Here is a 13,759-nt window from a genome sequence, read left to right as displayed (position 1 = left end):
TTATGACCCGTCCACTGTGGCGGACTATTGGGCAAAACAGACAGGGTTGGCTTAGATTGTTGACAACATGTAAACTATATTTTGTCTCCAATGTTTATTGAAAACATAAATACATTTGCACAATGAGCACTTGTCTCTCAAATACATAGTTACATTGTTCAATAGTACATTTCAGTCCACATTTTAGTACACATTAGCATACGCATTGCATCAGTCAAAACACCTCAACACAAGACATTGTATCAAGAAGAAGATTAAACTAGCTGAAACGAGCCACCTACGATGCCCCAGATGGCAGCTTCTTCTCACTGTTGCTATCTGGCCAACCAGAATCACAACAACACACTGACTTCTGCCCCCATTGAAGCGTACGCATCGTTTTCGTTGTCAGCTAACCTACTCCTTAAGTAGACCGGAACTGTGACATTTTTTTTCAATGGTTAACGGCCTGAGTGGAACATCTTCATTTATGCACCATCTTTGGCTTCACACCCAGTGCTTTGAATAAGGAAGTGAAACTATACACATGGAGGGTGTGTCTTTTCTATCGAATATATATTTTATTGAATAAAGTCCTCGTCGGATAATAATGGGGGACACAGCAAAGGATAAACGGCAAGAACAATTGAAGCGCTGGTCCGGTTCTAGCACCGACAGAGAACCGGCTGTGCCCAGGCGAAGGTGGCGGGGCGATGTCGAGGATGCAGGCTGCTCGGAGGCCGTAAACAACGCCGTTTCAAATGACCGTTCTCAGGATGTGGGGGGAAGCGGATCGACCACCGGGGAAGCCAATAGTCTTCTACTCAAACGAAGGTACTGTATTGTCAGATTGATGCATTACTAACTAACTAGCCAGCTAGCTAGGTTATCGCTAGCTAGCTTGTACTAATACTATACCGGATGCTATTCAGGAATGCTGTGCGTGGGCTAGGCACTTGCTAGCTAGCTTTGCTGATACTTGAATGTTTATCTCGCTAACTATCTATGTCTGCGATCACAACAATGGCACATGCATACATATGTGCTTGTCTACTATCTAGTAACGTTAGTAGATTTAGAACAGTTCTCTACAATATTCGACAGGATATGTAGCTAACACACCCACATTGGCTGGCTAGTCATTTTTGGAAAGTTATCAGGCAGTTAACTATGTTGCTGGCTGACTAGTTAAGTTAGCTAACTACATATCTAGTTAACTACAGTCCACCACTGTTGTTGACAACCACTGGGTTTAACATGGACTATTTGGAGGAGGGGAATATGATCAGCCTTTCATGTATGTAAATAATGAGGTTTGAATAGCTGCCATGGAGTGCTGGTAAAATATCCACTTTAATATCCTGAGTAATGTCACTAAATGATGACCTCTACTGTAGGAGGCGAGTGCGGTTTGATACTGCTGCAGAGTTCCTGGCAGCTTGTGCCAGTGGTGACACAGATGAGGCCCAAGAGATGCTGAAAGATGCAAAAGAGACAGAAGGCAAGAATGGAGACTATCGGGGAGAGGTTGTGAATTGTGCCAATGCTGACGGAATCACAGCTCTTCATCAGGTAAGGACTTGTGGTAAATTAGTAGAATGTAGTGTCTGTGTATTGACTCTACAACCTATAGTCATACTGGAGCAATGAATATCATCACCCTCTCTCCTCATTCACTGTAGGCTTGTATAGATGGGAGCATGGAGGTGATGGTCTTTCTCCTGGCTCAGGGTGCCAACATAAACCAGGTGGACAGTGAGGGCTGGACTCCGCTGCATGTGGCAGCCACCTGTGGGAACCTGGAGATCACTGAGTATGTACAGTACAGTATATCACTTCAACATCAGGCAATAGAATAGGGGCTACCTATGAAAGCTTTCTACATTCCTGTGTTATAGTGTTGGGCAGTCGTTGCAATTGAGTTAACCTGATTTTGTACCCTAAGCCTTTCTGTGCCATTGTTTCTCCATTCAACAATGCTGTATTGTTGTCTGGTACAGCAGGGCCTGTAAAGCTGGTCAACTGCTTTTTGTTTACTCTTGATTATGTGGCCTGTTTCTCAGTTGTGGCTGGTTTCAAACTCTCTTTCTATATCTCAGTTTCCTTTTGCAGCAGGGTGCGTCTCTCACTGCTGTGAACTGTGATGGTGATGTCCCCCTAGACATAGCTGAAGACGAGGCCACTGAGTCGCTCCTGCACCAATACACAGTGAGACAAGGTGAGTACGGTGCTACCAACACGGGGAGGAAACAAAGGAGAGATTCAGGGTGATAAGTGTTGTGGTGTCTGATTTATAAAGACTTACTTAGGTACTGAGAAGGAAGGGAAGTCAGGGCACACTCTTAACGAATTTTTGGCTTGTGATGCTGTCAACGTTCCGTATCGAGCTCAACAAGAATAAGGCTCTCCCTATTTCAATGGAGTTGAGAGAGGAAGAAGCTTCTTGACTACCACTTTTTACACGTTCTTGTTGAGTTTTTGATTATACATTTCATTCCCGTCTCAGGTGTGGACGTGGAGGCAGCTAAGCGGGTGGAGGAGGAGCAGATCATGAAAGACGCCAGAGCCTGGCTGACAGAGGGGCCTCCCTCAGAATTACGGCACCCCAAAACTGGGGCCACTCCCCTGCATGTGGCTGCAGCCAAGGGCTACCTGGAAGCCATCAAGTGAGTGTCCATGACCGTGTCCCTATTCTCTCAATAAACCTATTTTTCTTGTCTCTCCCTCACAGCCACTCTGACAAGCTCAATAACTCTTGAGTTTATGGAGAAACAGGGCATTGTTAAAAAACAAACAGACAAAATGAATGAACTCAATTGCATAGGCTTTCTGCTTTGCTCTCTGTGCTAAATCACTCTGTGTTGTTGGGGTTCAGACTGCTATGCCAGTGTGGTCTGGACGTGTCAGAGATGGACTGTGATGGCTGGACGCCTCTCCACGCAGCGTCACACTGGGGGCAGGGAGATGCCTGCAAGATACTGGCTGAACAGCTCTGCGACATGGAGGTCTGCAGCAATGGGGTGAGACAGACAGACTAGAGCCATACACATGTATACCGGAGGAGCTGTAGGAGGACAGGCTTATTGTAATGACTGGAATGGAATTTATGGAACGGAGTCAAGTGTGGTTTCCATATGTTTGATGCGTTTGATACCGTTCCATTTATTCTATTCCAGCCAATTCCAATGAGCCCGCCCTCCTCAAGACATTACTCAATATCCCTCGAAATATTGCCGACTGCTTGTATACCAGGTCTCTAATATTTGTTACTACTTTTTGAAATGATAGGCTAATATAGCTTCGTCATGTGGTAGGAAGTGTGATGCCACGTACTGTCTTGCTGCTTCCTTTGTGCTCTATTTTCATTTTGTAACATCAACCCTGCAGGGTCAGACTCCGTTTGATGTCGCTGATGAGAGTGTTGTGTCACTGCTGGAGGAGCTGTCACAGAAACAAGCCAACGTGAGACTTCCCTTTTTTTTGTCACTGTTCATGTGTGCGAAATATTTCCCTAGATGGCCAATACAAAACTGCCTGATTGTGAAATATTAATTGTAGATTTCACATCTTTTCCGAATAGTATCATTTGACTTGTTGCCATATTTGCCATGTAATATTGGGCTGTTCTGCGAAAGGCAGTCTTCCTATGTTTCTCTTACTGATGAGTGATGCTGTCATGACTCTTGCTACTATATTTGCCTTGCAATATTGTTATTATTATGTGTGTTATCTAATGATAGTGGTCATATTTCTGTCACTGATGACCGAGTGTCCCTTCACAGTGGCGTAATGAGCAGTCCATCATGGATAGACAGAACCCTGCGGGCTCTACTGCTGCAAAAGCTGATAACAAACGACGGAGGTCAGTATATGCCTTATTACTACTGCATCTCATTACAAACAACGGATATGCCTTATTACTACTGCATCTCATTACAAACAACAGATATGCCTTCTTACTACTGCATCTCATTACAAACAACGGATATGCCTTATTACTACTGCATCTCATTACAAACAACGGATATGCCTTATTACTACTGCATCTCATTACAAACAACGGATATGCCTTATTACTACTGCATCTCATTACAAACAACGGATATGGCTTATTACTACTGTATCTCATTACAAACAACGGATATGCCTTATTACTACTGCATCTCATTACAAACAACGGAGGTCAGTATATGGCTTATTATTACGGCATCTTATTTTCTATAGTTTATTTTCCTCTTCTGATCTGTAGTATTAAATTTACAGTTAGACTGTAGTTGGAGTAAATGTGGTGGGCTTGGCCTCAAGTATCAAATATATATGTATTATTTTCATGCAGAAAGATGGTTTTGTCCTCATAAGAAATTTCGTTGAGATTGAATTGGGTAGTTCTTCATTGACTAATGTTATTTTACAAAGATGGCTGACTATGAAAAAGGCATCTTCCTTGTAGATAATAGCAGGGATTGTGTTGGACAGTGTCAGAACTGGATGCGTTCCTCCAATGAATTTCATGGCTACATTCCGATCATTATCTCCTCCCATGTATGGACCAATCCAAAGCTTTTCAATGCACGGAGGGGAGTGAACGAGAGCACACTTTGGGAGAAGGGTAAAGAATCAGAATGCAGCCTATTTCTGTGAAATGCTGATTATAATCATCTCTGTGTGTGTGTTTCAGGACCTCGGTGTGCAGGATGAGCAGTAAGGAAAAGATGAACGTGCCAGACCAGTCTAAAGAGAGGCGGTCTGAAGGGCTGGAGCTCAGCGAGGAGAAAGAGAGCAGCCCTGGTATATAATATGGCTGGTCTCACACACACACACACATATCTGCTTTCATGAAGAATGAAGACTTATTGAAGTACATGTTCACATTTTAAAATGCTCTGGTCAAGTGGTATGGCAATTATGAGTACCCAGTCATGAATACCCACTGATCAGAGTACACCTCCTGTCTGTCTGTCTGTCTTAGAAAGCTCCACTCTATCCAGTCCAGACACAGAGAGTGCCACCTCCACCGTCAACCCTGCTGAGAAGGTAAGACATGTCTCAATGTATCTTAAGCTGTACTGTCGATGTTGTGTAGTCTACCTGGGTCTGTCGTGCTTTACACACTTAGTTATTCCTTATTTCCTATCTTCGCTGTTGATGTTCACAAAATGTCCTTTCCATTTGAACGTCAAGACAAATGTGAATCATCAGACTAGCAACAATGAATCGATTAGTGTCAAGAGGAGTGTTATTATTTCCCTGTATTAATGTGGTCCTGTCTTGCCTGTGGTCCAGCAGATTCCAGAGGAGAAGGATGTGGAGGAGCGGGACCAGGACAGAGCCAGTCGTACAGCCCGGGTCCAGCCCACCCCCCAGAGGAAAGACCCCGTGGCTGATAGTCCCAACAACACCAACCCAGACCGACGGAAGTAAGAGCCACACGACACACAGTAAACACACATTTAAAGCTTAGTGGCCTGGCACAACTACAGGAAAGATAAGTGAATAGTTGGTGTAGCAGGAGGCAGGGTGTGGCACATAAAAAGCAAGGGATGATGAGAGCTAATGAATGAAGGACGCTCAACACAGGCAGTTGTTAAAGCACTGTCAATGGGTTTTAGTAGAGGAGTGTGTCTCTTCTGCTGTAAATTAAGTGGATGTGCTTTTATGGAGCTGTATGGATGTGTTCTTATGGAGCATAATGAATATACATCTTCTAATGGAGCTGTGTGGATGGGTTCTTATGGAGCATTCTGAATATACATCTTCTAATGGAGCTGTGTGGATGAGTTCTTATGGAGCATTCTGAATATACATCTTCTAATGGAGCTGTGTGGATGGGTTCTTATGGAGCATTCTGAATATACATCTTCTAATGGAGCTGTGTGGATGGGTTCTTATGGAGCATTCTGAATATACATCTTCTAATGGAGCTGTGTGGATGGGTTCTTATGGAGCATTCTGAATCTAAGGGTTCTAATGGAGCTGTGTGGATGTGTTCTTCAAACCAGCGACCTTTCGGTTACTGACCCAACGCTCTTGTTAGTCTTGATATCCCACTGGAGTTTATAGTTTACCCATTACCCACCTCTTTTAACACTACATCACTGATGTTAATACAGAATTGTAAGTAATGTGCTAATAATTCATGTGACTGTGATAATACGATCATCTGTGTGCTCCATTGATGTGCGTTTGTGCGGCGCTTGATTAGTTAATGCCTCATAATGCCTCGCAACGTAATGCCCCAAAACGCTATGTAATTTGCGAAAATGGGTATCCATGTAATGATGAATTGCATAAAATCATCAACTCTTTACAACTGAACTGTCGCTGATGCTACGTGTCAGTATGAATCATTTCTCATATTTCCCCGCTTTCACTGAAACTCCAACCCTGGTTACGGCTCTGAATCTAAGGGTTCTAATGGAGCTGTGTGGATGGGTTATTTTTTTGGAGCATTGTGAATCTAAGGGTTCTAATGGAGCTGTGTGGATGTTTGCCCCTCAGGTTCCAGGCCCCAGTAAGAGATGAGGAGTCTGAGTCTCAGAGGAAAGCACGATCACGCCTCATGCGCCAGTCTCGCCGCTCCACACAGGTACTGGCCACAATAAACCATCTCTTTTACGTCTCTTACAGAGGACTTAAAATGGATCTTGTCACCATAACTGACCATTTTTCAGCATAAATAATAAACATGATTTTTGCTCGTTTCCTGTGACAGGGTGTGACGCTCACTGACTTGAAGGAGGCAGAGAAGAGCGTAGCCAAACCGGCTGATCCACCACCTAGCAACATTCTGCATGTCAGCCCTACAGTCACCATTACTCCTGCTGAGAGAGGTGAGTGGGACTGTGGTGGGAAAATGAGCTGTTTTCATTTATTAATAGTAATGCCATTCAGGAAGACAGGATTATGAATCCTAGTTTTAAAAGTATTTTAGTGTCATGAAAACATCAAGTCGGCAATATCAGATGCATGCCTTGCCTTAGTGTCTGTTAAAGGCTCAAAATATCAACCAAAACTCGTATTTGCGACCGTTTGACTTGGCAGTGCAACACACATTTTAAATTGGATGCTAGGGTGCCAGTGATTTTTATATATTTTTCTCCTGGGCATGTTACTTTTTGGTTCACAATTTTCAGCTTTTTAAATTTTATTATAAAGGTGTGCAACAATGGGTATGCAGAGCAGGTATTCATAAAGTTCGGTCCAAAGTCTTGCTTTAATCTTTGCAACGCAAAATTGAGTCATGCGCACATTTCTAAAGGCTTTCCCAAAAAAACCTTGCCAATAAATACCCGGCTGAATGATATCTTGATGATTTGACAATTGCAGGGTATTTGTTTATCAAACTGTGCCATCACATGTAGCCTACATTGTACAGTACAAAAACACCGCTAGCCAAACACAAGGATCTCTTTCTGTGCGCACAATTGAATTGAAGGGCAACTACACCCTCCAATTTAAATAAATAAATGTTCCCAGATCTCGAGTGTTTTCCCAATGTGGTTTAAGCATTGTTGTGTTCTGAGAACATCAAATTTGAGCCAAAAAAAGGTGATTTTTGCATGTGAAAAACTAAAACATATTTTATAGGGCCCTGCAATCGCTAGCAAGAACACCCTTTTTGAGATTGCTCAAAGATGATTTTTTTATAGGGGGTAGATCATTATAGGCCAGAGCTCTCAGACCCTGTTCCAGGACGTTTTCATTTCAACCCCATTTGTAATTTTCCTGATTTTTCAACTTATCAACCAGCTAATTATTAGAATCATGTGCTCTAGATTAGTGTTGGTGTGAAAACCTACAGGACAGAAGCTCTCCAGGAACAGGGTTGGAGAGCCCTGCTGTAGGCTACTTATGCAGCCTGCAAATTAAACATAACATTTGAATTGACGCACACATCCTCTGCTTTCCTTGGCCAGCATTCTTTTCATTCAAGCCAGTAACTTTCAGTTGGCATTGGACCAGTGTGCCACTGGCAAATTCATCTGAATGTCAAACACTGCAAGGGCGTGCAAATGTTATAGACGGCTAATCATTATTAGCCCGGTTCTGTATGGAATGCAGGCACATTATGAGACACAGGTCAGGTCATTATCGGCACGCAGCGGCAAAAAATTGGTGCGACCATATCACGTGCTGGTGCCGTCAACTGAAAAAGTTGGTAGCGCCAGTTCCACCGGTGGAAAAAGTTAGTTTCGAGCCGTGCTGTTGAATGCCTTTGTGATCTAGCAATGTCATTCTGTTCCTATTGTATTGTAGACACTGACCCAGTGAAGGAGGTCGGGTCTGAGGGAGAGACGCGGCTCGGAGTGAGGGACCGACGGAAGGGAAGGAGAGAGAGACGCTCCACCGGAGTGGTTCAGCTAGGGGTAAGCGGAGGAACCCCTTCATACATATTCATAGGATTCGTGCGAGAGCTTTTGAAGTCTGTTTTTTCTAATCGTTTGACCATTTCCTCTTTGTATAAACTGATTGAACTTTAATTTGACTATCAACTCTTTCTTGTCCACATCCATCATGCCACAAGTACAAAATAAATGTTATGTCCTACAAAGTCAAAGAGGAAATGACACAGTATTTCGTAACCTCATACTCAGAACAGGAACCCCATACCCGAACTGAAATGTTCTTTTTTTCCCTCTTTTTCAGTTGTGTAATTGCTATATTTCTGTATTTTGACTGCTTTATAATGTAGGCCGGACAATGTTCATTATACACTGTGTGTGTATGTATTTATTTATTTGTTTATTTATTTATTTATATTTTTATAAGAATGAACATTTGGATGCAATGGATGAAGCCCAACAGGATGAGAACCACCATCATAGTTCACCCAGGTAAGTGCTTTTAATTTCTATACTACAGTATACTGAATTACTAAACCTCTTTTTTTATATTGAGTAAATCATGTACTCCATATTTGCAGTGAGCCTCAGTTGGGAGATTCTTCACCAGACTACAAAATGGTATGGTATTGTCGACAACTCCCAATGATTTAAATACACACGTTCTTCAGGCACTTGAAAGATGGTAGCTAATGTTTTAATAAGTGAGAAAAAAACATGCTCTGAGGGGAATGAATGGATGCAGCTGACTAGCTGGGAAATAGGAGTTTAAACCACTTTAAACTGAATCTATTTAGAACTGCAGTGGCTAGGCTATATCCAGGCTGTTGTCCTCTGCATTTGACCGAATCCCTGTTTGGTGTCTCCCCCCCCCCAACCCCCCCAGCTGTACAGGTCGGTGCTCCAAGAGAACGGCCTGCTCAAAGACAAGCTGGAGGAGACGGCGCTGCTGCTCAGCCAGAGCAAAGTGGAGCTGGAGAGACTCCGACAGGTGAGGATATGATCCTGTCTGGATGTTGATGGCTATGGTTCAAGATCCATGGTGTATAGCAAAGCCATATGCCATGACTCTCTTTTTTTCCTTGTCTTCTCTCGCTCATAACTACACATAGGGAACTACAGATAAGTCTGGATATGATTATCAGGTATTCCATTTCAATATATTAGACCCACGTAGCAGTGGAAAGGAGGGAGACGAAGAGTATTGGGACACTGTCAGTCTTGTCAGGGAGGCGTGTTCTGTATCTGACTCTGACAGTGTGAAGGGAAGTGACGTTGTGTAAGACAAACAATACACAGTATTGTAGGAACACAGATGGATTCCAGATTATAGCACACAGAATGTGTCAGCATTATACCGCTCAGCTTCTGTGTTGAGCTGTGCATGTCAATCACTGGCCCTGATGTGTCTGTGTCTCCATTGCAGAGTCAAGAGAGCAACACAGAGAGGCCGGCCCTGCTGGAACTGGAGAGATTTGTGAGTCCCCTCTTAAACTGTCTGTATTCATGTTTAGGGTCCATTTCACTTTTAGCTTCCCAATTCAGGAAATTATTTATTTATTGGATCAATTGAGGTCAAATGGAATATAACCTAATGTCATTAGCCATAAAGGCTGCATACCTATGTGGGAGTGAGTTATAAATTCAGTATCTGTTTTATTCGCAGGAGAAGAGAGCACTCCAGAGAAAAGCAGTGGAACTGGAGGATGAGCTGAAGGTATAAGGGAATTGTTCAGTCACCGGGGCTAGCCTATTTAACTCTTATTTTGTCTGTTCAGACTTGAATTCATCTGCATAATTATTAGCATTGATTATGTGCTTAGGGATCCTACTAACTACCCAAAACAACTACTACAAACTACCCAAAACACTAACCATAAGCTACCCCAAAGTATTCAACAATTCAAAACAACCTCAAAAAACCCAACATACTAACCACATACTACCCCAAAAAATAAACTATCAAAAACATTAACCACGTAAAAGTACTCAAACCAAATCGAAATTACACAAACACTAATGACAATCTACCCCAAACACTGTTAAAAAACAAACAAAAAATGTGTTCTGAGAATATGGTTTTATTCTGTACCGTTCTACATTGCATTATCTGTAAAATACAATAACCAATAGATTTCCATCAACTGATCATGATGATAAAGAAGAAGAAAAAACTATTTGCCCTGATGTTGTTTGTCTCCCTTCCCTTGTTATCGTGTATTTCCAGGTTCTGGTGGATCTCCGAGCAGACAACCAGAGGCTAAAGGACGAGAATGCCGCTCTCATCCGTGTCATCAGCAAACTTTCCAAATGAGCCTCCTCTCCCAAACCTCTATATACGGAGAAAAGTGTTAAAGGTTCCTGTCTCTTGCCCAACTCACAAGGCACATACCGGGAACAAAACCTAGCATAAAAAACTGCGTTCTGCTCTGATAGAAGACCAACAATGTATTTGTTCAATGACATTTTTGGATTTATAACTGGAAAGAATAGTTTTTGCAGGGTTATTATTCGCCTTTGGTTTGGCTTTACTCGTTACTCGATCTACTGTATAGCAAGCTGAACTGCACCTCCTATGGATTCACAGGGTACTGTACGGTGTTCCTGTTCAAATTCTTAAAGCTGATTAAATTGTTTTTTTTGTTTTGTTTTTTTGACCCTAAATATTTTGTGCTTCGCTTCTGCATTACCTTGTTTTAAGGATACATGTGTTTTTAAGATATATTTTAATAACCATGCAAAGTGCACGCTTATGATAACAACATGATTTTACTTCAGAGTACATACCACTAGACACCTAAACAGGACTGGGGGGGGCGCGATGCCAACGTCAGGTGCTTCAGTTCTGAGGAGAGGCGGAGAAGGTTGTTATTAGGTTTTGACATGCATATTCCACAAAAATGTGCCAAAAACACGAACCCCCATTTACGGCTTGTTTGGCATGTTGTTTGGGGGAAAGGTGAAGTGATTGGTTTGTCTCTCTCAGGACGAGTCTGGGTCAATACTGTACTTGAGCTGACTACTGTTAAAGTTGGACCAAACTGTATGTGCATGTTACATTTTTTTGAATGTATATTTATGTGTATATTTATGTACAGGGGCCCTCTCCTCATCCAGTGACGTAGTAATGGTCTCTTTTATTTAGAAAAGGACGGAGATGCTGGGTGCTCATACTGTGACGGAGACCTGTTAGTTAGTAGACTGCAACATGGGTCAAGTCTTTTGAATGTTTACTGCGTTTTTTTTAAATGCATGCCAAATTGTATTTTGACAATGTGCCTTTCTATATATATTTGTAATTAATATTTACACAACGTCAAAAATAAAATACAGTATGGTAAATTAAGCTCGCCATCTTGTCCCCCCCCACAGTTCCTGTGAGGCGAAGAGAATAAAACTCATGATCAACACCTTACCTAATGGAGACATTAGGGAAGCACTGCATAAGGAAGTCAATGCTCATTTTATTTATATTGTGCTTTTCATTAAAGGTCCAATGCAGCTGTTTTTATCTCAATATCAAATCATTTTTGGGTAACAATAAAGTACCTTAGTGTGATTGTTTTCAATTAAAATGGTTAAAAAGAAACAGCTTATCTAAGAGTGATAATCAAGCAAGAATTTTGCTAGGGTTGTCTGGGAGTGATCTGAGTGGGGAGGGGGCAACTGAAAACTAAAGGTTTAGAACTCTCTTATTGGTCTATTAACTCATTTAACCACCTGGTGATGTCACCAGGCAGGCCAAAACTCTATCCCACCAAAACAGGCTGAAATGTTAGGCTGTCTTTTCAAACAGCTCTTACACTAAAAGGGCATTATCATTTTTTCAATTTCACAGTTTTATTACAACCTCATAGTGTGGAAATATAACACAGGAAAATGTTTTTGACTGCACTGGATGTTTCAAGATGAATCTTAGTAGGTAAAAAGAAAAAGTCAAGACCAAGATACATTAATAATTACGTCAAGACCAAGATACATTAATAATTACATCACAATCATCTGAGTTCTGAGTTTCCACTTGTAAGTGTATCATTTTACAATAGGCAACATATCCACTAGATCAAGGCTCTCCAACCCTGCTCCTGGAGAGCTACTGTCCTGTAGGGTTTCACTCCAACACTAATCTAGCGTACCTGATTCTAATAATTAGCTAGTTGATAAGCTCAATCAGGTTAGTTACAACTGGGGAAAACCTACAGGCGGGTAGCTCTCTAGGAACAAGGTCGGAGAGTGCTGCACTAGATCGACATATCCACTATATGGCTTCACATGGAATTAAGCATATAGAGCTGACTTTTATTAAAAGAAATTGCTTGAATGTGTTACCAAATCTAAGTTCTTAACTAAAGTAACTGTTAGTGTGATCATTTGAAATAAATAATAACAAATAAAGTTTATTATAATATTATAATACCTTTCATTTATATCATGGTACTACTATGGTACTTTCACTTATACCATGGAAATGTACTATGGTTTTAGCCTTGAAGTATGATGGTATACCGTGATACTGCACAAATTGTCAGAATTTCTTTAAAAACTGTCAGAAACTCTCAGGGAAGCTCATCTGCGTGCTCGTCCTCACCAGGGTCTTGACAGGACTGCAGTTCAGCTTCGTAACCGACTTCAGGGGGCAAATGCTCAGCTTCGATGGCCTCACGCTAGAGAAGTATACTCTTCATGGATGAATCCTGGTTTCAAATGCACTGGGCAAATGGCAGACAGCGTGTAGGGCGTTGTCTGGACGAGCGGTTTGCTGATGTCAACGTTGTGAACAGAGTGCCCCATGGTGGTGGTGGAGTTATGGAATAGGCATGCATAAGCTACGAACAGAGAAAACAATTGCATTTTATTGATGGGAATTTGAATGCACAGAGATACCGTGACGAGAGCCTGAGGCCCATTGTCGTGCCATTCATCCACCACCATCACCTCATGTTTCAGCATGATAATGCACAGCCCCATGTCGCAAGGATCTGTACACAATTCCTGGAAGCGGAAAATGTCCCAGTTCTTCCATGGCCTGCATACTCACCAGACATGTCACCCATTGAGCATGTTTGGGGTGCTCTGGATTGACGTATACGACAGTGTGTGCCAGTTCCTGCCAATATCCAGCAACTTCACAAAGCCATTGAAGAGGCGTGGGACAACATTCCACATGCTACAATCAATCAAGCCTGATCAACTCTATGTGAAGTAGATGTGTGGTCACACCAGATACTGATACTGACTGGTTTTCTGATCAACGTACCTACCTTTCTTTTTATGGTATCTGTGACCAAGTCATGTGAAATCCATAGATTAGCGCCTATTGCATTTATTTCAATTGACTGATTTCCTTATATTAAAATTGTTGCATATTGTGTTCATAAGCTTATGTTCCATTTCCACACACTTAACTTGGGTCAGAATTGGGGCCTATTTTTGTTTGC

General features: G+C 42.0%; 1 protein-coding gene across 2 annotated transcripts; it reads left to right on the top strand.

Moving 5' to 3' along the window:
* The first annotated feature begins 428 nt into the window (after window positions 1–428).
* pp12c (phosphatase 1 regulatory subunit 12C) lies at window positions 429–11,667 on the top strand. Of its 2 annotated transcripts, none has more exons than XM_014173647.2 (20): window positions 429–813; window positions 1,377–1,551; window positions 1,662–1,792; window positions 2,079–2,197; window positions 2,486–2,645; window positions 2,855–2,999; window positions 3,367–3,441; window positions 3,762–3,841; window positions 4,658–4,767; window positions 4,949–5,013; window positions 5,266–5,396; window positions 6,478–6,565; window positions 6,692–6,809; window positions 8,236–8,345; window positions 8,749–8,813; window positions 8,903–8,942; window positions 9,208–9,312; window positions 9,748–9,798; window positions 9,988–10,038; window positions 10,549–11,667. In XM_014173647.2, exons 1-20 carry the CDS (start codon window positions 590–592, stop codon window positions 10,633–10,635), a joined length of 2,130 nt encoding a protein of 709 aa, XP_014029122.1. In that variant the 5' UTR covers window positions 429–589; the 3' UTR covers window positions 10,636–11,667.
* Window positions 11,668–13,759: the final 2,092 nt, after the last annotated feature.

This window comes from Salmo salar, chromosome ssa02 (assembly GCF_905237065.1).
Source record: "Salmo salar chromosome ssa02, Ssal_v3.1, whole genome shotgun sequence".
Lineage (NCBI taxonomy): Eukaryota > Metazoa > Chordata > Actinopteri > Salmoniformes > Salmonidae > Salmo > Salmo salar.
This window is presented reverse-complemented; position numbering and strand designations above follow the sequence as displayed.